The sequence below is a fragment of the Harpia harpyja genome, chromosome 14 (genome assembly GCF_026419915.1).
Source record: "Harpia harpyja isolate bHarHar1 chromosome 14, bHarHar1 primary haplotype, whole genome shotgun sequence".
In the NCBI taxonomy this organism is placed as follows: domain Eukaryota; kingdom Metazoa; phylum Chordata; class Aves; order Accipitriformes; family Accipitridae; genus Harpia; species Harpia harpyja.
The window spans coordinates 23,089,395-23,113,327 of record NC_068953.1 but is presented as its reverse complement, the minus strand read 5'-3'; the positions used below and the strand labels follow the sequence as shown (position 1 = coordinate 23,113,327).

Sequence of the window (23,933 nt, the reverse complement as noted above, 5' to 3'; positions counted from 1 at the left end):
CAATGAATGTTTTCTTTAAATGCTGAGATCTACAAGATACACGAGGGATATCTCTCCCAGGAGAAGAGCTAGGGAGCATGGATTACAGTATTTGTTAGTTTAAGATGCCAAACCCCAACCATACAACCTAACCTTGCTGGTGTTGCTTTCTGCCAAGAAGCTGCATCTACTTGGAGGTGTTTTGTCAGCATAAACACATGCCATTTTTTCTCTTTTCACCCAGCCTGGCTACTGTAGTACGATTTCATATCCTAACTGCCCGCTTTCCAATGAGTAGCATCTATCTGCCTGACTTGCAAATAACGTCCTTGCAGAACCCATTACTCAGCTGTAATGCACTTCTGAGTCTAAAGCTAACAGCATGAGGAGCTGCCTTATGAAAAGTAGGATCTTCTAGCTTCATCACCTTCCTTCAGTGTTGTGATCAGTCACTAGATATTTGTCTGGATAAGGCAATTAGCCCTTTGAAGTCTCTGTTTTGGGGGTAGGCTGAAACTAAGTGGAGGCAATTAGATAAACAGGTATATATTTGGGAGCAATTTCACAATAAAAAAATTAGAGCACTCAATGATTTGGAGTAATGGCAACACCAATTATCAGCCGGTTATGTCTCTGATAAATTAGCATGACAATAAAGCCCTCTGATCACACGCGTTTCTGAGAAACAGCCTCGTGACCTACACTTCCTTTGGGAAGGCTTTATTGTATTCTATAGAAAAAAGACCTGATTCATTCTGAGCACTGACGACTCCTGCATGGCTACAAAATACTCTGTACAAACCTAGGCTGCCGGGAAAACTCCCCAGAATTGACACAAAGAATTGAAGGCTGCCACTGAACTAGTACACAAAACACACTACCCAAAGTTTAGACATGGGCATAAAGAATGTACACAGCAATGATAATAAACAATAAATCTGTTCTCTTGAATTACTGCCGTATCAGAGTTCTAGATGCTGCTTTATAGGAGCTGAATTTCAGAAATATTTCAAATAGCAAGCTTGGATTCACAGCGGTCGCTTGTCTCTGCTTTAAGCCAATACTTTATTCGGGCTTCCCTAACATCTTGCCTCAGAGCAATCCTAAAGTTCTTCAAGAAAAGATACTCCAGCTCAAATTTTGCTTTGTGCAGCATCCCATTGCAAATAAAAAATTCTTCCTTATGGAGAGGTCAGACCATTGTATTCCAAGACCTTTTAGCACTAAATCCTTATGTATTTTAAATCAGTAACAGGGTCACCTCCTTTTCTCCCCTCCCTTTCCATACCCTAACACAGAATGATGCCTTAATCTTACTTTCCTACTTCAGTCACTATCTTATTGGACTGTTTAATCCCTTCTCCTTTTAAAACCTCACCTAGACAATGTCATGCCTCCAAGAATCCAACCAGAGATAAAGACCTGCACTGTATGGACAGAGCCAGCAGAGCGGGAAGCTCCCAGAAGAAAGGATGCCTGCCAGGTATTGACTTACAGCCACTCCCATCCTATTGAACTGTCAATCCACCACAGCACTAAAATAGGTTCTTTCTGATCCACCTTTAAATTTTTCTACTTATTTACTAATGATCTCCTGACTAATGTTTACTGGTTATCTCCCGACACATAGACTTTCTAAAAATCCTGAATTCAACGTAAAAAGGATTTGCTAGACCCACCACTGACCCCCTCCCAAATCAATCCTTTCCCCTGACCCCAGTTATTCTGCTACCACATATCAGAACAAATCCTCTGCCATCACCCCATTCTGCTTTTAGACTGAAGAAACAGCTCCCAGCATTGAAGCAGTGAAATAGCTTTATAGCTTTACAACCTCATGATTTATATCATGGCAGATTTTTTTTCTTTTTTTATCATTTAAATGTTTTGTTTGTTTGTTTGGTGCTGGGAAAGGAAGAGGCACTGTATCATTTTCTCATAGCAAAGAAAAAAATGGCAACTGAAAAAGTTCAGCTGCTTCCATTTAACAGCTGTCTGAACAGGTGGAATATAAAGATCAGATTACCTCCATGCTTCAGTAATAAATTCACCTATGATTTAATTCCAGGCTGGAGCAACAAACCCATTTCTCTTTCATTCAATTTATCCCTTTATTTCCCTTTTTGCAGTTACCTGGTGGTGTTCTCTATTAGCTCCTGTCACACAGGCACCAGACGTCTGTGCTGTCCCCCAAGTCCCACCGCTCTCCCCCATTACCACTTATCCGTGGGGAACACCGGTCCCACTTCCCAGCCGATGGCAGCAAGTAAAACTCATCATCTGAGTTCCAGTACTGCTTAAACGCACTGGAAAACACCACCGGCTGCTCTGCCCAACAAAAAAGTTTTGCAGCCCGGAAAAGGCGGTGGGGGTAGGGCTTGCTGGCTTTTTTAAATGACCTAATACCTCCAATTAGGAAGTGGCTTTGCACACTTCGGAAGGACACTAGCAGCTGTTTCAAGTAGAGGAGCAAAGAAAGAGAGCCCCGTTGTACCCTCTGGCTCCACGTTAGCAAAAATAAAGGGGAGAAGCGAAGGAATAGCACTAAGCAAATAAACCCTCATGCCCACATGAAAGTGTATAACTTGAAGATACAAGTAATCCAAATAGCTCCCTCCCATTCATTCCTCTCCAGGGAGGATTCAGGTGTTACAAATTCTTCTGCACAAATTCACAGGAGATGATGTCCTGTCCTTATCACCAGTGCCAGCCAAGAAACATGCATTTGAACTGGAAGTTTTAATATGTAACTTCAGATTTCTTTCTCCAAAGAAAAACCCCAAACACCTATACTTCCTCCACAAGGCAGGCCTCCTGCTCTTATTTCCCTTCCTTTCCTGATGAGACGCTAGAGGCACACCTACAAAGAAAAAACTAAAAAGTAGGAAACCAACTGATTCTTCCTACCTGTAACAGGCTCAGCTCGTTGCACTGCTGGGCTGATGTTCCTCTTCTTTGTTGAGGAACTTAAATCCATTTCTCCATTAAGGCTGGCTCCCACATCCACTGCAGCCTGGGTCTCAAGCCCCACTTTTTCTGTGGCTGGTAATTCAGGGGAACAAGGTGTCTCCGCTGCAAAAACCACCGCATCAAAACTTTTTACCATTTTAGGAACTTTATCCAGAGAGTAGCCATCACCCGACGAAACCAAACTCTTTACTCCCACATTTTCCAGTGACTCAACAGCATGCAAATAGCACAAACATGGCAGGAAGTGCGATTCAGGTACAGGTTGGCTTTGCTTCCCATCAGGCTCAGCCAAGACCTCCCCCTGAGCTGGTTTTGCAGTGCGACCAGCATCGCTCTCGCCAGCGGGACAAACGGTGTCGGTGCTGGAGTCACTGTCGCATGTGGGCTCTTCTGCGATGGGCTGAAGCGCTGCCCGGGGAAGCATGCTTTCCGTATCCTCCTGCTCTTCCGGATAGGCTGCGACAGGGGTTATTGTCACCGGCCTTAACAATTCCTTACCCTCACAGGCATCACTCGGGGCTCTCATTTCTGAAGCATCCTTTAATTCGGGGGTACTGCTGCGTGGGGAGATTCGTTGTAGGGTTTGACTGGGATCATGTTCTTGGTTCAGGGCCGCATCCAGACAAGGGCCGCTCTCCACACCTGGTGACTTGCCTGCCAATGCAGGTTCATGGATGGTGCTTTCTCCTGCACCCACTGCCCTGGTCTTGCACGCTTCTTTGGCATGGGCTGTCCCTTTCATCTCAGCATCCACATCGCTGCCACCTGCCACAGGCCCCTCCTGACAGCAGGCAGAGGGTTTCACAACAGCAGCAAGAAGTTCCTCCGACAAGACCTGCTCCCTGCCAGTTGCACGAGCCTCCTGCTCAGGCTCAGCTTTGCCTCCTTCAGCCTCCTGCAAGAGGCTCTGCTCCGGAGAGCCCTCATCCCCTGCATGGTCCTCAGGCCAGCCGGCTCCGGCAGCTACCTTGCCATGCTCCCTGCCACGCTGCTGGGTGAGCTCTGCTGAGCCTGCCGCCACTGTCACTGCTTCCTGGTTTTGTTTAGATTCTTCATTATGAGTTACAGAGGGTGTGCCTATTAAATTTTCCTCCGCACGGTCTGTGCCCTTGGCACACAGAGCTAACCCAGGGTCGTTAACTTGCAGAGCTGCCTCCTGCCCGGGAGGTGCCACTGCAGCATCTCCCTCCTGACTCACAGCCGGTCCTTCTCCTCTGGGTAGGGGAATGAGTGATTGCATCTTGCTGCTCAGCCCCTCCTGCTCCGAAGCACTTTCTGCTATCTCTGCTTCGGTTTGTGCAGGCTCTTTTTCTGCCAGGCATGCGCTGGCATCGTCCAGAGGGAGCGATGCAGGCTCATATTTGCTCTCTTGAGCAGTGTCTGGTTTGAAGCTGTCGCCCATTTCATCTTCAACGACAATTTGATCAGCAGAAGGGTGACAGCTAGCAACTTCCTGACCTCCATCTGCAGAATATGCACTTCCTCCATCTCCGCTGCTGCTGGTATCAGCTCCTGCTGGCTCCTCTTCACAGGCTTCGCTGCCCTCCATTGCTTCAGCTGCATGTTCAGTGATCTTACCACTCTCCTGGCAACATGCAGGTTCTGCACTGCTTTGATTAGATCCACCAACGTCACTGTTTTCAGGTTTAGCATCAGGGCCATCAGTTTCCATACTGTCTTTCAGGGAGGGCAAGCTGGATTTCCCAACTGTGCAACCTGCTTCCATCTGCCCTTCTTGCTCCCCAGTGCCACGGATTTCCAAACCAGGTTCAGGTTTTGATGCACATGTGGGAAACTTCACTCCATTCACTGCTGGCAACGCTGCCCCAGCACTTGCAGTGACATCCTGCCTCGCCGCAGCATGGGCATCGCCTTGGCTTTCCAAGAAGCCACTGTTTACCTGATCAGTGCATGAGTCTGCTCCAGTCTCTTTGTTATTGCTGGTCTTGCAAAGGTCAATGGAGACATCGCCAGTGCCATCATCTGCATTTGTACTGTCACACGCCGACACCACTCCCACATTTGCATCCTCCCCATCTGCACTCTCGGTGCCATTAAAACCACCGAGTAAGGGCTGAGAGGCACTGGCTGAGTCTTCCTTAGCTGGCAATTGCTCTTCTATGTTTGCAGTCCTCCCTTCACCAGCCTCAGCCATCCCATCCTCTCCCTGCTGCTGGCCCACAGCCCTCCCAGCTGCCCCTGTACAGTTCCTGCATTCAGTTTGGCCCATAGCCACATCCACGCCCTCCAAGGAAGCTGGGGCTTTGCCTGTAGTTTCAACCACAGTAACAGTACTGTCAGCTGCACGCTCCTCAGCAGCTTGCACTTCCTGATGGGGACTATCTTTACTGCACAAGCCAGCTTGATCCAGAACAACTCCAGCAGATGTCATTCCAGCTTCCTCATTTGTATTTCCACAGGATGGAAGATTTACGGCACCATTTACACTTGCACACAGGCTCACCGTGCAGTCGTTCTCATCTGATATAGTCCCAGAGCCTTCAGCAGAGGTTGGCCCCTCCTCTTCCTTTTTACTCAACGTCACTTTATTTTTACTTTCACAGAAGCACTCTGAGCTCTTTGCATCCCCCGGGCTCAGCAAGTCATTTGGCGCATCATTAAAAGCTCCCAAACTCCTGCTGTTGCATTTCTCCTCCTGGTGGGTTTGGTCTGAGAGCTGCCTGATGTCCAGGTGAACAAGATCAGATGGACATTCCTGCCTTCCTTCTCTTGCCATTTCTTCTAGGCTCTGAGAGGTAGTGGTCGGGTGACCATCTGGCTCTGCTCCTTTAGAACAGCTGTCTCCAGAATCTTCCAGTACAGGCTTGGTCTGCTGTCTTAAACTCTGTAACAAGAAAAAAAAAAAAAAAAAAGAAAAAAAAAAGATTACTTTGCTCTGTCACACATTTACACTGCCTCCACCGTGTACAAGATCTCCATGTACATAATCCTGTTCCATGCGACTCCTGCTCCCTCTGCACCTCTACCTGGTGTCGCCTGGGACAGAGTTACAAACATACTGCAGTAGGTATTTTATGTGTTGGTTTTGTTACGCAGTAATACTGAAATTATTAGAATGACAGAACCGTTGGTTAGAAAGAGCATCTGAAGGTCAGCTAGTCCAACCTACTGCCTGATGCTGGAGTATCACCAATGCAACAACAGGTCAACCATTACTTTATCTTGCCAAGTCCCCAAAACCTACAGTGATGGAGTACCCACCACCTCCCTGGGCAATCTGTTCCCATGCCACACCACCCTCCCACGAAGAAGTTTTTCCTAACGGCCAGCCTGAACACCCTGAAGCTGAAATTTGTCCCTCTACCCCCTTATTACACCATCTGCCACCACTGAGAATAACTGTAATCTTTGTAATTGCTCTTCAAGCAGCTGTAGTCCTATTTCTTGAGTGCACTTAAATTCAAGATCAGTAAACAGCAGAATTCAGTCTACCAAATAATGCAAATATATACTAGTCTAGTCCCAAAGGGCTTGAGGAAATGCTGCTTGAGAGCAACTTCAGATCCCTGTCCGATGGCACTCCCCAGTTCTCAGTGTTGCTCAATTTTCTCTCTATTGATGGAAACACTACTTCAGACGTTGGAATTGGCTGACTATGTCCGAGCACCACCACTTGTCTCTCCTACCCCTAGAACTGAACTAATCATCTAATGTATTCCTGAGAATTGCATGCATAATTAAATATCTGAAATTTATTTCCTAAATGGAAATAAAGATTTGAAAACGATGACATACTACTAAAATTAATACATGCATTATCATGGAACAGTAGCAACATATTCAATTCCTGTCTAAACAGCATTTTCCTTCCAGAGCATCCACTTTGTCAAGGATCCCCCAAGCTTTTATAATTTGATACAATCAAACTTTTACCTAAAAAGAACAGTCTATTTCAATATCTCCTTTTTTATTCTCTTCTCTGAAGCATATCAGTGTTCATATCTTAGAAAAAGTGACTTATTAAATTAACAAGCAACCTCAATCCTTCAATGTACACCCCACAGAGCTCCCTTGGTTTGCTTGGGGTTTTGCACTGTAAGCTTTTGGAGGTCACACTGGTTTCTCACTAAGTGTCTGTGACTATCCACAAATACAAAACTCTAAGGTACTAGTTAAAATCTGGGGGTTTTTGCATTTATTTGTAAAAATACTCCAAAAAAATACATGCATCCTAGAAGCCTAACTTAAACAGGTCCCTGCAAATTTTGTTTAAGACTCTATTTTGTCAGAAAAATAGAATTTCATACCAAAAATGTCAGCTTAAACACCCCTTTTCTCCCTGAATATTAAAACAGCCAATTTGTTAAATGATGCATCACATAGAACTTCTGGGTACTGCATATACAAATAGTGGCTAAAATCATCACTGCTATGTTGAGGATATTGCATTTACTCATGTTTCCACACTCTGAGGTTTGCAAACGAGCACTAGCACTGAATCACAGACCACTAAACATACTTCTGTTTTTTGCCATGAATCCCCTATTTAAAATAATCCTGCTACCCAGCTCCCATATATGCTGTCAGCTATGCCAGAGCTTCCTGGTTTTGAGGCATCCCAAGACAGATTAGCATCAGAGGCAGGCAGCATGGCATCGCCATCCATTGTGTAGCAACAGGAATGGGACGCAGGGCTCTGTGTGCAGCAGTACCCGCAGGCTGCTGCTATTTTTTGCAAGGGCAAACAAACAGGATCAAATGGCATGCCGGCTGTCTGGTGGCTATAACCCTGCAGCAGAGCATGGAGACCGTGCTGCTGGTTCCCTGCCAGGATGGACAGACACAGACAACAGTGATGCTTGCTTGGGAACAACCAAGTTTTTCAAAAGGAGGGGCTGTGGCAGCCCCAGCATCCTCACAGTGAAGTCACTCTGCTGATAGCCTGAAAAATAGAGCCGTCTGCAAAAGAAGCCAACTGGCTTTTAACTGACCCAAAATGAACCTAAATGAAATAATTACAGGGCTGCTTTCCAAATTCAAATCAGATTAGATGTGAAGTGAAACAGTACTGGAAAGAAAAAGTCTAAACATAGCCTTTTCCGATTTCATTGTCAGGCAAAATGTACCCATCTGGCATTCGCACAAGCAAACAAGCAGCGAGCTGGATATGCTGGCCATGCTTTAGTATCTTTTGATGGAAAGGGGAAGCGATTTCACAGTTAGCCTTGGTTTGCCACTCATACCACCAGTTCCTGTTGAGATCGGGAGTAATTAACATCTCAGGCGCTCAGGGAAGGGTGAAGACGGCTCAGGGTGGCCCATACCTCTGAACATCCCCCCAGCCCACTGCCTGCAGACGATACTCCACTTCCTTAGTTAAAGGAACAAAAATATCCTGTTATTTAGATACCACACCTCTGTAAAGGCGGATATATGAGCTGATGAAGGAACACACACAAGTGATGCCAGCTGCGCAAGACACGTGGGTGTTTCTGAGAAGTGGCACAGAAGTATCCTGCTGTTTCACGTTCCCATCCCAACCAAGACCCTGTGGCATCGATTTTAAAGCAGCAAGGGGAAGCCCTTCCAAAGCCCCATAGCTCCTGCAGTCTGACTGCCGTGGGGTCCAAGAGGAGCGCAGTGAGGGGACCACTATGGACACGCACTGCATGTGGCCAGGGCAGGCTCGTCCTCCAAGTCCTACACCGAGGTGCTAAGGAAATGGCTGTTTTCTCAATCACCCGCCCCAGAGACTTTCCCCTCAGTCTCCTCCCTGACCCCAGACTTCCCATCTGAACAGAGACATATCCACCATGCTCATCCCCCACAAACCCAGCCTCACTGTGGAGCCTGCCTTATGCTGCCCTGGACGCTCCGGAGGGACAGCACGCCTCCAGGGAGGTTTTCCCTGCTCATCTGAGCGGGTCCCAACCTAAATGGAGAAGACAGGAGCTGGGAGCAGAGAGTGCCCACAAGGCCAAGCAGAGCCAGCATTGCACAGCCCCAAGCCTGCTTCTCTTCTGAGAAAATTTGCTGCCTAATACAACTTTATCAGACTTCCCCGTGCTCAGACGAGAAGAAAATAAGCAGGTGTCCGCCTGGATGTTTGATAACGACATCCAGAGAAAACATCTAGGTAAATACACCCCCAAAGGGTGCCTACGCATGGAAGTCCTTCCCAGGTGCCAGGCTGCAACCAGCCAGCTCCCCTTCTCTTTCATCATCTCAGCCTTTCCCTTACCATGTGCTGGTGGCTCTGCATGTGCATCTGAAGGTGCCGTATGTCACTCTCCAAGCTGGCTGCTACCCCTTCCTTGGCTTCAGCCGTCAGCATGTAAACATCAAGCCCACGGTGGTGCTTCACACTGTAGTCCCCCGAGTGCACAGTGTGAGACAAGGTGCTCCAGGAGTCTGGTTCCCTGGCTTCCTCTCTGCAATAAAACAAGCACGGGTTAATTGGCAGGCAAGGAGGGACGCTGCATTGCGGGACACGCATGCTGTTCTTCACTCTGATCAGTCATCTAATCAATGGCCCAGGCAAAACAGAGCCCCGGCTCCAGGGCCAGACAGACAAATACACACGCGTACTTCTTGTTCTTGAAAATTAATGTGATGTAGAGTTAATGCCAGCCACAAGCTTTATTTCACAAGGCCCTTCGAAGGTAGAGACACCTGCTTTTTTTCCCCAGACTATGAAAGACTAGCAGCAAAGGGCACAATAATTGCTTTTTAAAATGGAATTTATTGCAGGTGGAGATCACCAAAGCAGCTATTGCAGAACAACAGACACCCGAAAAACAGAACTGCAGAGGGACACATTAGAAGGAATGAGGATTATCATGATACAGATGCTACAACTTCTACACTGAAACCAGCATGATGCTTCACAAACACCCAACAGCCATCAAATCATAGCAATTTTTTCACTCCTGAAATGAGTTTAGCTTGCCCTGTGAAACTGCTTCTGTGCAAGATGTTCTCAATGTTGTGAGACAGCTGTCCTTCTGCAGCACTATCACAAATTTTCTTTTTACCAATCAAAAGGAAAGAAAAGAAAGATGCTGTTGTAGATCAGAATGAAAAAATAACTCACCAATTACATGTATTCAATAGAAATTTCTATTCAGTCATCTCTTTTCGAATGTCAAACCCTGATTTTGCACAGACTTGTGACTCAAAGCCGTAATTCTTCAGGTCTCACTGAGCTGCACAGAGGCTACATTGCCCCTTTAAGGGGGTAAGGAAACATTTATCTTGTCTTATGTCAACTAAAGCTTCAGGTTTATAGATTTCATTTTGAATCAGAACTGATTCAGGAAACCCAAAATCTGTTTTAACTGTCCTGGGACAGAGTGGCTCATGCAGCACCCTCCCAAGCACTGCATGCCCCAGGAGAGATGTGGAGCTGAGCAGGAACAGGGGATTATGCTGACCTGCTCAGGGGTGCAAGTAATGGAAATTTCTCTATTTTCCTTTCCATAGGGCTGCATCTACCGACAGCCAGCCCCAGCTGAGAGCATGTCCCCTCCCTGTCACGGAGACTAGCCCCTGTCACAACAGGCATCCCCAGATGTCCCTTTGCAGCACAGCTACAGATTTCCCTAGAAGGGACAGAGCTGTGATTTTATGCAAATAATTAGGAATTCAAGAAGGTACATATAGAGTAAATGTATACCACCAACCAGGCAAAATTACACATAGATTTCAACACTTTTGTCGACGGGTTTCTTACTTTAAAAGTAGCAAACCTTTCTAACGGGCAAGTGCCCACCTAGCAAACCACAGGGCTACCTCTCTGGGAAGCCACACAATTTAGAAAGCAAAGACGTAATGAGCAAACAATACCACGATTGGCAACAGGAATGCATAGAGCAGGGTGGGGAAACGGTTGGACGGTTCATCACATGGCAGAGAAACCTGTGCAGATGACGGCGGTGGCAGTGGCTGTCCCTGCTCTGCCCCTGCACAACCACCCACCTCTTCTGTGACTCATTTTGGGCTAAATCTGCAAGGAAATTCAAAGTGAACCCACGTCTTCCACCATTCACCACCATGTAGCTCAACTGATTTCAGCAGAATTACTCTTGACTTAAACAAAATCAATATTTCTATAGAGAAACAGAAAGAAGCATCCACTTTTTGGTGGTAATTAATATAAATCCATGGAGGCAGTGAAGTCAACTGAGCCATTACAAGTGACTAAAGAAATTACCTTCCTTTAACAGGAAACACAGACCTCTCTGTCTGGAGTATTTTTCTTTTCAGCTGTCATATATGAGAAACCACTGTACTCAAGGCCACTCTCAGAGTACAACAGAGGCAGTCAGCACAAAACCCGTATTCACCCACTCATGGGGACAACATCAGCCAGATTAAAGAACTGAGCACGATGAGCCTGCTCTAGTTTCTCATAAGCTTCAAGTACGCTTATGAGCATCTTCAAATCAGCACCCACAAAGCAGCCTGCACGACTCGAGCCTTAAAGGACCCTCAGCGACTTCAAAAGCTGCAAAATCCGGAGCAAGGTGACAGCAAGCACAGTCCCTTGCAACACCATGAGCATGCCCACCCCTCCTGCAATCTACCACCTTCACACGGCCCAGACAGATCAAAAAATCACTTCTGCTTCCAAAGACAGCAATTTCTTTTCATATTCAAGCTAACAATCTGTGTTACACTGTATAAAGAGCTTTAAACCTTTTGAAAAACCAAGATCTTTCTCACATCCAGCCAACTACAAACAACTCCAAGCTCTCATTTTCAGTAGCAGCCACCTACGCTGCACAAAATTAAGCAGTAAGGTAGTAGATGGCTCAATCTATTGACACCTTTAAATCATCCCTTTCATACACTGCTGAATCCTGGCACTAATGGTCTGCAGCAGAGAGGACAAATGGGTATTTGCAAGCGTTAATTTGTTTGCACACCACTATTTCTGTTGTTCAGGCAATCCCTTCCAAGGCCATGTAGATCATACAAGAAGACACTCCTGCTTGTTTGTCTTCATACACTGAGCTTAACAGTTTGTGTCTTTCCTTTATGTCTCACTGCAAGCCTTGGGTTTTACTGAGAGATGATAAAAACACACTTTTTTCCAGGGAAAAAAAAGCTTTGTAGTCATGTATTTTGTACTCCCTGGTTGTGAAAGATGCTTATTTTGTACAAATTAGGAATTTCTGTAATGGTTGCATAGAAGTGCGTACCCAAGCCCGTCTACTAGGAGATAAAAACAAATATGCAAATATTTACTGAAGATTTATTAACAAAAATGTACATAGAAACTCCAGCATTTGAGAAGTCTGAAAATCTGCTTCCATTCAGCACAAAAATTCAGTTTGCTGCAGTTTGCCAGCTACAAGGGAAATCTGTCTTCTTATGAGGTTTAACCATCTGGGCCAATTCTTTCTCATCCTCTTTTCAACAGCTTCCCATTGAAATATGTAAAAGATACCAGTGAACTGAAAATTTAATCGGCATCATCTCTGAGCCCAACTGTTGCAGAATAAAGTATCTTGCTTGGTTAAAAAAAGCAAGGACTGCTCAATAAGGTTGACAGTGTTCACTAGCTGCACCCTTGGCACAACCATGCCGTGTCCCGCTGAAGAAGTCTAGAAGAAGTACTCCAGCTCCAGTCCCTGCTGCTTCTGCTGCGGTCTTCTGTCCCATGGAGGTAAACCCAGAAGGGAAATTCCTGGCTTCAAGAAAGGACAGACTTACCAACCTGCCCTTCATCTGCGGAAAAGTGGCTCAAGGAAGGATGCCAACCCCAAACAGGATGAGAGAAGTAGCAAACAAGCCTCCAAAATACTCTCAGGCCATGACCTGCTCGATCCAGGAGCCGATTTGATTGCTTAAACTGCAGCATCACCTCCTGCCCATTTGGCACCTAGGACAAAATGATAGGTTGTGGTTTTTAAACCTCTCAGGATCACCCAAGTAGACTCATCCTTGGCGAAGGAGGAGTCATACCGTACTCGAGTGCTGAATCTCTTCTTGTCTCGTGGGGGAGCAGATAGGATGGCTCCGGGCCAGTGAGCAGCGGAAAGAGGGAGAGGAAAGCCTGCACCGACACAGCACAGCTCCCAGTTTCCTGCAGATACACGCGAGATATGTTTAAGAAGAGAGAAGATAAGTGAGAAAGGGAGAACAAAAAAAATGAGTAAAAGCTCTGCTGGCCTTCAAAAGCTGCAGAAACTGTGCTCAGTAACAAGGGTTTGAAATTCAGCAGTGCTGGTGCTCCCGGCAGGCGTACTTTCCGGTACAGAGATAACAGGTTTTAAATGGCGGGGAGAGGAAGAGGAGGGGGGAAGAGATCAAAAGATGAACAAAAAAGCCTCAGTGGGTTAAGCAAAACCTCGTGTTAGGAAGATTTATCCCACAGTTTTACAAATGGGCAAGGAAGGCAGTGTGGGAACTCAAGGTGTTATTTCCTGGGGATATCCCCTCCAGATTTCTGAGCTGGACTTTGGCTGAAACAAAACAAACTCAGTAGTGTTGCCAGCTCTTATGATCTTGCTGCAAGCCTGACAGCAGCTGTGGGTTTATTCTGAAAGCACCAGCTCCCAGATTCATGTGATAAAGAAAAAAAGAAAAAAAAAATCACCACTTTTTTTTTTTTTTAAAATTAAACAAAGTCCCTAGCATTACAGCTGCCATGAAAAACTAGGAAATGCTAGAATTTAGATGCTGTTATCTGTAAGGCAAATAAAAACTAAACTAAACTGAATTTTAATCTTACATTCTTTTTATTACTATTATTGTAATATCACACTGAAAATACTAGATCAGACAGACTGTGATCTGGGATAAACAAGGAACGGTGCCTACTGGGACAGGATGCTGGACTTGCTGACAATTGCACAACACGTCCGTAACACAGGCAATTTCAATCAAGCCAACAATCCCTCCTGTGAAAACCCAACACCCAGACTTAAAGCAGTCACCAGCACCTAAACCCAAGACATCTTAGAAATTTGACAAAATAGAACTTAAATGGTATTTGCAGAAGTGTTGAGGTAATAGAGGCTTTGTATACATATGATCAACTTTTCACCCATAATCTTTAGTGATACACAAAACTCGAGTGCACACAAACACTTTCTTGCTCCTCTTCATTTTTGTTGTCATTAATATGCATTGTATATGAAACTCAGAAAACACGTGCAACCGGTATATGCTAGAATAGGTTAAAACAAACCAACCGTTCGTAAATTTGACAGATACTTAACACAGCATTCATACTTCAGGTGTTCCCAAGTGTTCCAAATGTCCCAGAAAAGTAGAGAAAAAAATGTCTCTTATATAAGAAAATTTTATAGATCACTCACTAATTTGAGTACTTTTGATGTTGAAGGAAAGAGTTAAAGTTCATCTGATGTAGAAATGATGACTTAGCCCTTACAGTGCTTCGCACAAACATGAACTGCAGTGGCTTCAGACACTGAACTGAATTCAGGATTGCATAACCTACCCTTCAATATCAGATTAAATATTTAACAACTTGATTCAAAATATTTAACACTAACTTCTTAGTCCATTGATCAACACAATATACAGTAGGAAATCATACAAGACAGAAAAGCTGGCTTGGTCCTTCAACAGCTGTTTGCAGACGCACATATCCTAAGAGAACATGTCCAGTATTTCCTACCACAAAGGGTCTGTGCTCCTAAACCCAAGCATTTTTTAGGCCCCAATGTTAGACAAAAAAAAAAAAAAAAAATACAGCTACAAACTGTCATCAACTGTACTTGCCAAAAAGTACAATGTACATTCCATAAGAACAACTGTCTGTTACTAAATGCACTTTTCCATTTGTTTTATTTTCATCATCTTATCTAACAAGAAAGATACCCTGCTCAGGATGTAGAGCTGTAGGTCCAACACAGAACTCAATGTCAATGTGGAGACTCATCAGTAAACAAAAGAAATTTAAGGTGAATGAACGAAATGCACTCAAGAGCAAAAACAGATGCCATCTGTTGCATTTTAAATACAAAAGCACAGTCATAGAGACTACTTCAACAAGCAATGTTTTCTTTACAGCTAAAACCAGCATTCAGATCAGGACAAGTGATATGGAAGGAAGACTTGTCTCTGCAGAACATCTCTGTGTGCTGCAAGCAAGTGTGACCACAGACGCTGTAACACAACCTGAAGATGAAGCCATCGCTTTGCCTGCCTCTGACACAGCAGTTTACAAAGTCTTCTTCTACAATAATCTGTTCAAACTTTAATCCCTACCATGAACGTCACTACTTCTAGCAAATCTGCTCCAGGGACTGAGTAACCTAACTGGGTGTCCAGCTAACCCATGCCTGAGGCAAAAAAGCCAGCAGTTCTGGGAAATCACTTATCTGCATTTTCTAAATTTATCCTGAAACGGAGCTGGTCTATCATAATCACTTACCAACCACACAAGGCTGTTCAGGGTTTATGGCCCCTACAATTTCTGGGATCACCTCCGGATCAGGATTCCTGGGGGGGGAAATAATTTTCTTCTCATATCTTACCAAATCTTCTCAAATCTCTTCTAAATCTCTTCTTTCTCCTCCTCACTGGCCTGTTTACATGAACATCATCTCCCAGGACCTTCAATTTCCAAGCAGGATATCAGAGACAGTAAAAAGCTGTTTCTACCATACAGACAAAGCCACTTCTCTCTCTTCTGTATTCCGAGGTGGATACATACAAAACAAAGGAGAGCAGGGAGCCAACGAATGAAAATACAAGTCTTCATACAGATGTGGGAACACACTAGGAAGTCAATAAAATCTGGAGCATGCAGTGGGTGAGTAGGTGGAAGACAAACACAAACTCTTCCTGTCCCATCATGTTCACACCTGGTTCCCCCGTCCCCCCACTCCCAGTCTGCTCCTCTGCTGTGGCCAGAAGAAACCTAGAGCACCTCAGCCTCTTTCTAATCATGACAATCAATCTATTAAAACAATGGTGTTTCAAACAATAATCTTAAAGTTCAGCAATACACAGCCACAAAACCAGACCCTGTTGGATCACTGCTCCTCCCACGCTTTTATAGCTAAACAGCATCCTCTCAACACATGCATCTTTCATCAGGTCTTCTTTAATTGCCCTTCTAATGCATTTGAATCTCCCTTTAAATATTAGTCTTGTGCCAGCACTTAGAAGGACAAAGTCAAGTGTTCTCCTCTCCTTCCATACCATAGCAAACCGTACCCAGCATACTGCCCAGCATCCCGAATAGCAAACAAAAGGATTTGTTGCTTGTTTTGGGGTGGAAGAACAGAGGGAGAAACATCAGCATTACTTCAATAAACTCCTCAGCCGCTGATTCTGCTTAGCCAGAAATAAAATTACGTGTAGCATCACCTGCCCAGTGTGGCAGCAACCTTCTGGCCACCTGCATGTCCCCAGCTATGCCCTGCTTGTGCTCCTCGTACAACAAATACTAGAACTGGTGTGACCAAGGGGAGACTCAGAGCCTTGCACACCGTTCCCCAGCTCGTAATAATGGCAAGGGCGCACACAGGGAAGGGGGGTTCAGCCTATACGTTGTCAGGCGTATAAGCACCCTGTTTACATACAGCCGCCACAATCTGGCACTGAAGTTGTAGCAGCCGGCAATGTTTTCAGCCCCAGGAAACTAGTGATTTTGGAAAGCATCTGCACCACAGACAGCTCTTCGCCTAAGCAAAGACTGAATTTAATGGAACAACCTAACACCAAAATTCAATGAAAAATGTCAATCTTTAATTATCGTCCCAATTTGGCAGGGCACTGTAAGAAATGCTTAATTTTTAAGACCACGCTTAAACTCTCTGCTGAACATGAACTGGACATTTCTAAAATTAAACACCTGCTTAAATGACTTGCTAAAATTGGAGTGTAAAGAAATGGGGTACCAGGCAAATCCACTTGCAGCTCTGGCTCAGAAAAGCAGAAAAGTGTATTCAATTATAAAAGTAAAGTTACTGAAAAAGCTTCCTCATCTGAAAGGCACTACGGAGATTACAGCACAGACTTCACCAATTACTTACATAAAATCAGAACAATAGCAAGTGATAATCTTGAATCGCAAAATGTTCATAAAACCCTTCTGCTACCAGTGAGTTATTCCTCACATGTGTTAATTAAATCAGTTTAATTTTGAAATACACATTTGTACTGACTTACAGTTTCACATACTGAGCCACCTGGTTGTTACCAGGAGATGTGAATGAAGCAAGAGCAATCCCAGAGCTGTGCAGAAGTGCTTTGTAGCAATAAGCAAGCAGAGAAACCAGCAAAAGCAAAACTAATATTAAAGAACTCGGAGACTGTTACAATGCTGAAACTTCTCCTTTGCAGGGATTGGAAAAATGCAGTTTTTCTTATGGGCTTTACTTTTCTCTTACTCCCCTTTTTCAGGGGTCATAAATTGCTCTCAGCTGTGAAGGGATGACAAGCATTTGGCTTCATGGAAAAAAATAATACTTTGGGGTTACTAGACAGAACTCTGTTCTGCAGAAATGAAATCAGAAATAAAATCAGTGTTTGTACGTTTTACATAATGGCACTTCCGACTTCTCTGAACTTCTGCATGATCGCTATTTCTTGGAGCCATTTTCCTTGCCTGACTTACAGAGCACTGAAGAACATGGAGCTGGCAGGCAGATTATGTTACTACACCGAACTGCATTTGAAAACATCAACTACTGCAGACTGCAGCTGTCCTATTGCAGAGGCCAAGTTACTCACATGGACCATACCACCCCTCTGTTCAATAAACTGTGCTGCCTCTTCAGAGCCAGCCCTTCTCTAAAGAGCAGAGCAGCAGAGCTCTGCCAACGCCCTGCAGCCAGCATTGCCCAATTTAAACACAGGGAAGTAACAGACTTCAACAAAGGGACCCTTTGCTTTGGAATTCGCTCCTACCAGACTCAGAACTTGTTGAAACTCAGAGAGGGCTATGCACCCTGCCTAGTTTCCAAAGCTTTTTCATGCAAGTAAAGATAATTTATTTAAATTGTATTTAAAATTTGTATTAAAAAAAAAAAAAACAACAAACCAGCAGTGAACCAAGCTGGTAGCAAGCAAACAAGAATGTTCCTAGATAAAATCCTTTTTTTTTATCCCCCCCACCCCCCGCCAAAAAAACTCCTGCCCTTATGCATTGTCCTATGCCATTTGCACCACAGGACAACGTTTACTGTGCAGTTTTAATCTTGAAGATAAAACAAGCACCCTCAGGAATGATATACAATCGATGAATAAATACTGCTGTTGGCATCCTGCTCTCCATCTTCAACGACCTAAGCGTGCTCTATCACAGCTCCTCAGTTTGGTCTTGAAAGCAGCAGCACATGCACCTTGCCTGCCAGAGGATGCAAGAGCCAGTGCACAAGCTCGACACTACAGAAAGGAATACTTCAAGGGTTGCAAAACTTAAATTGGAAGTGTCTTTCATTTTTTTACATGAAGAACTGCAACAGCTGAAAAGGGAAAGCTCATCTGATAAACAGAAATTCAAAATGTCACCAGTGTAACTAGTTTTTGAGAAAAATATTTACACTGCAGCTGAATCAAGCTGCTTTGCAGCCAAAGCCCAGCAAAACTGCAACAACGGAGAAGGTTTTGTGTCTGCTTTTTAATGATTACATCCTAATTACAGCAAAATTTCACCCTTTCCCAATGCTGGCTGGGAGAATCATTGTAAAATGCAGGGTCCTGCAAATTAGCAAGCAAGTGAACAATAAAATCCCCCCTAAGGATAATGCATCACAAAACACACTGCATTCATTTATTTGGCAAAGTGCAGTTTAATTACTTGTAAAAATAATGACTCCTTTGTATGGGCTCTTGCTAACATGCGTTGCTGCTCTGTATTTTGCTGAGTGGTACAAGTTGCGTGCCAAATTTGCGTGCATGGATTATACAGTGTGCACATAAGCAAAGAGCAGAAAAGAGATTGTACAGTATCCATTGTGTTTTGACAGCACATAAATGACATATACTCTCTTAATGGAATTTGCTTTTCTATATATTTTCTATATTTTGAAACTCAATATTTCTCCTCTCAATAGGGATTTCCAAGCCTCAATCCCATCTCATTGCAAAAAACACTAAGCACAATAAAAATCTCTGCTGGGGAATCAGGATGTGACTGTTTTGCAGCTGCCACCCTCCCGTGGGGAAGAGCTGTGGCGGTCCCCATGTCACACCGTGCTCCCACTGCTCTGGCAGCCCCGAGCTCATAGCACAGTGCTCCACCACCATCCCGCCCATTGAGAAAGGGGGCCACGACTTCCAGCATCCACAGATTTCTGTTTGCAGGGCTTCATGGAGATAGCAGGGTTTTCAGAGTCACAGGATATGTGGCATGGCTGCAGATGTTTATACATTTTATTTCCACCCAGCAGTCCAAGAGGAACTTACCATAATGAACAGCTTAAGGATATACTAAGAAGAAGAGGAGCTAGGATCTTGACGGTAACATTACTGAAGTTGCTAGTATCTTATTTTCACAGATGAACTGCAAAGGTCATCAGAGAAATCCCTTGGATTACACCAGCAGCATCCGTTAAAGGGAATGGCACAGGGCAATGCCTGTAATCCAAGTACTCTTCTTTTTTCTTTCCACTGAGTGAGAACTGATATTCCAGTATTGGAACCGGTTGTGAAATACTCCACCAAATACATGAATAGCTGTTGTAATAGTTTTGTTTACTTCCCATTTCTTTTTAAATTACCAGCTCTACTCATATTCAGATTGCAATATTTGCTGTAAGCTCTATAATCAAGTTTTGGCCAACTTAAGCTTTCTGTAATAGTTTTGGCCAACTTAAGCTTCTTGACAGTATGTAAAGTGTGTTAACATGGTTAGTCTCACTTTGGAGAACTTTGCTGCAGTTATAGGATGAATTTGCACATTCCAGTTTTACAAGATAGCCTGCAAGAGAGTTGTATGTTTTCACAGTATGACTGTTGAACTCGATGGAGAAAAAAGTAACACTGTCATCATCTCTGTATTAATCCCAGCAAAGGGGGCAGAAGAAAAGGTTAGAGTATAGCTCCTGTCCCACCCTGCACCTTCTCCTTCATCCTCACTTTGCATGTGTTTAGCTGAATTGTTAGAGATGAAACTTAAATGCAATCACTCCAACAAAATAGATCATATCTTTTGCCCTCTAACACTCCGCCCAACAACTACAGAAAGCAGAATAATTTACAATTCGTAACAGAGAAATGTTGCGTGATAATGTGGACGAAAGCAGACTCCTAAACATGACATTGGGTCACTCAACATAAACCCCAAGTATCTGAAAATTCAATTCAGAAAAACAAAGTTAATAACAAAGCTTAAGAGAACCAGGCATCAGAATAACACACATGCAGACCAAGTCTTTTCCTTTACAAATAGCCCCCTGGGGACTTAGTTAAGCTTTTTGTCTTTATTAGCCTCAGCTTTTAAAGCTAGATCTCCAAACATTTGCTATTCAAAAATAACTTATCTTCTGAAGGATTCCTTGTAAAACACTGCAGTAAATGCTCATGCCACTAGTTACTTGCTAGGAGTTTGTAAGATCTGGCTGCTTCTTAAGACGACTCAAAAGAGAACTGTTTCTGCTGTTAACTACTTGCATTAATTCTTACCTACATTCTTTTACCTATACTGGTAAGATACCTATTCTCTACAAGATGCCACCTTATTTCAATACAATTATCATTATTTCGTTTAACCAAAAAACTCCAAATCTACAAAGTAAGAACACAACAATCAACAACCACCACCAGGAAGCCTGTTAGCTCCCCTCTTTGGGGCAGCTGTGCTTGTTCAAAGAAAAGCTTTTTCACTTGAGTTTGCGTGCTGTTTGTCTTAGTCAACAGTACGGAGACTCACTGTGGACTTTAAGAGACACCTGGAAGCAGAACACTGTGCAACAGAAAAGGAGAACATAACAATATTACTGTGTTTCCCCTAAACCCTAAGGACCTGCTCCCATTGTTGCTACCAAGAAAGGTAAAAACAAAATTTTATAAAAATTGCCTTTAAGGGTAGAGTATAACTCTATCACTATTCAGTAATAACGTACAGCAAAGGCAAGCATGATACAGAATGGAAAACCAGCAGAGGAACCATCAAGTCATCCTTACTCTGTCAAAAGCTGGTGCAGCTTCTGGTAGCCCCTCTCCAAGGCCAAGCTTACAGGCGTTGCCCCTTCGTTGTTGTGGATGCTGAGAGCTCCTCTTCCACCTGGCTGCTGGAGCAGAAACCACGTCAGCCGCAGCAGACCCAGCCTCACCGCAAAATGCATCAGAGTTTCCCGAGGGATGTTCTCTGGGAAGAAAGAAGAAAAAAGAAAAAAATAAAAAAAAAAAAAAAAAGAAATGGGAATTTGTAGGCTACGGGTTAGGTGAATGCCATATCCCCACCTCCCAGCCACACGACACACAATGGCTAGCATGGAGCTGACAGCCCGAAAGCCGAGGAACCTGCAGCACCTGGAAAAACACGCTGGCTGCCAATATCCAGGAGAGACCAGTACTTTAAAGCGAGGGACACACTACAGTGGGACTGGAAGTGCTCAGGACCTCTCAGGGTGAGACTGACCACAAAAGTCAATGTGACAAAAACACCATTTCATAAGCAGCTACAGCAACCACCAAGTTGCAGCGCTTCCAAACAGAACCCGGCACGGTCAGGTGGGTTCTTCTAGATGTCCAAGCCTTCTCCTCACATACCCAGGACCAGGTTTCACGAACGGACAAGTTTCGTTATTTAATGGGACGTTGATTTGTCCCAAGGCACGAAAAAAATCAATTACATTTGAAGCACCAATCTAAAGCAGTTGTAGAAGAGAACAGTTTAACGTCTCGTGTAGAGAAAAAATGAAGATTTTGCTTTCCTGGATTGATTATGCCTCAGACCAGCTTTTCTCAACTTTATACAGTAGCTCTGTCATTCTCAGTAGCAGCATTTATAAACTAGCAATCTCTACTGCTGCTTTTTATGTTTAATAACCGTGACCTTCTAATTTGGTAAAAGTCACTCTTGAGCCTAAGCTTTCATCTCAGAAAAATATCCCCTTACTCTAAAAGCTGCAGCCCTAGAACGATACTCTGAAAAGCTTCAACCAAAAATGAGCTCCAGATGCACTGCTGAAATACAGTATTTGCAGATCAAAGCCTGTTACTTCTGTATGAAAGGCAAAGCATTTGGGTTAAAAAAACCTGCAAAAAATATAGATTTGTTCTTTTAATTAACAAAGGATTTCAGTATTGACTGGCAGCAACAACAACAACAAAGCACCAACCAGGTCTCAGTAAACCATGCCAATAAGCACACTTGGTATAATACCTTTAATATCATAGCAATGATTTATTGGGTTATTAATTTGGTTGCCAGCCAAACCTATACAGCAGGTTTAAGAATCCAAGTACATGACGGCTTTAGGATTTAATTAAGTATTTTTTCCTCAAGAAGTATGCCCCAAGAGAAATCAATTCTTCAAAGTGCTGTTGTTTTTCTTGCTTACTTGCTTTCTTAAGGGACATCGTTAAGACATTCAGTGAAAAGCAAAGCAAAAATGGGCAGTTCTCCCCTGCCTGACATACGATTTTTCCCAACTCTTTGGATCAACTCCTGAAGAACTGATCTGTATTCAAGAACCAAAAGCTTTCTGGCACTGTCTTTCTTCGAAATGACTCCAAATTAGGTCTCTGGGCTACAAACCAATTCTTCCCCCTAACCTCCTCTTGATTACAGTAAAGCAAAACCATGCTGTCCTGAATACATGAGTGTGTCTGAATGGAGGTTCCAGCTGATCAGAGAAAAAGGGACTAGCTGAGCTCACTCAGAGACAAATTCTCAGCCTGTGGGAGAGTAACGACACGGATTTTGGTATTAAATGCTATAGAGTATAATGATTTAGAAATAAACAACAAAACAAGGTAGTTAATCAATGATTGTCAGCCTTGGATTTAAACAAAAATGAAAAATAACACAGCATATAGACAGACATAAGGGAAAGGCTACTGATGAGGTTGCAAAATGAGAAAGTGTGGATACAGGTAGGACTTACACACAGTGAAAGCAGATGCCCAAGGTTTCACTCAATGAACTTGTACTTGCACGAAGCTCCTACATTACCTGTACACTGGCAGAGTCAGCTGGTGTAATTAAAGTGGTACAACTCTTCCTACTGAGATGTAGGAAGCACAAAAGCACTTCTGTTAGAGCAAACGACTGCCATCCAAATAAAGAATGAGTTGCACTTGTCTGACCGCACGTGTTCTAGCATGGGATCTGCTGTGCTAGCTTCTTTGTTGAAAGGAAAAATCATCTTTCTAACTAGAATGGAAAGCCTTGCACTAAAACTGAGCAGCGTAGACCTGCAAAGCATAAGCATGAGTCCCTGGACCAAAATGCTTCCTCCTCCTTCAGCTGAGAGCCTTACAGTTAGGTAGAAGCATCTTTTATTCATCATGGTTCACCAATAAACACACATACCAACTGCAAGTTCTGCAAGATGCAGGCAAATATTCATCCTGTCCCTGATGCAACTGGGTGCCCCTGTCTCTTATTTCCATAGATGAAACAGAAATAGAATCACAGAATCATTAAGTTTGGAAAAGACCTCCAAGATCGTCAAGTCCAACCGCCAACCCAACACCACCATGCCCACTAAACCAAGTCCTGAAGTGCCATGCCTACGTGTTTTTTGAACACCTCCAGGGATGGTGACTCCACCACTTCCCTGGGCAGCCTGTTCCAATGTTTGACAACCCTCTCAGTAAAGAAATTTTTTCTAATAACTAATTTAAACCTCCCTTGCCTCAACCTGAGGCCATTTCCTCTTGTCCTATCTCCAGACACCTGACAGAAGAGACCAACACCCACCTCACTACAACCCCCCTTCAGGTAGTTGTAGAGAGCGATAAGGTCTCCCCTCAGCCTCCTCTTCTCCAGACTAAACAACCCCAGATCCCTCAGCCGCTCCTCATAAGACTTGTGCTCCAGGCCCCTCACCAACTCGGTTGCCCTTCTCTGGACACGCTCCAGC

At 44.0% G+C, this 23,933-nt stretch overlaps 1 protein-coding gene across 8 annotated transcripts in view; it reads right to left on the bottom strand.

The window, feature by feature from the left end:
- Positions 1 to 23,933, bottom strand: part of AKAP13 (A-kinase anchoring protein 13) — a 229,029-nt gene that overhangs the window by 98,993 nt on the left and 106,103 nt on the right. For 7 of the 8 annotated variants that reach the window (XM_052807307.1, XM_052807309.1, XM_052807310.1 and 4 more), the window contains 3 exons: positions 21,025 to 21,208; positions 9,152 to 9,341; positions 2,887 to 5,794 (listed from right to left, as the gene is read on the bottom strand). In XM_052807307.1, the coding sequence (XP_052663267.1) occupies positions 2,887 to 5,794; positions 9,152 to 9,341; positions 21,025 to 21,208 (3,282 nt within the window). The remainder of the gene's footprint in view (positions 1 to 2,886; positions 5,795 to 9,151; positions 9,342 to 21,024; positions 21,209 to 23,933) is intronic. The other variant, XM_052807315.1, reaches the window with a different exon arrangement.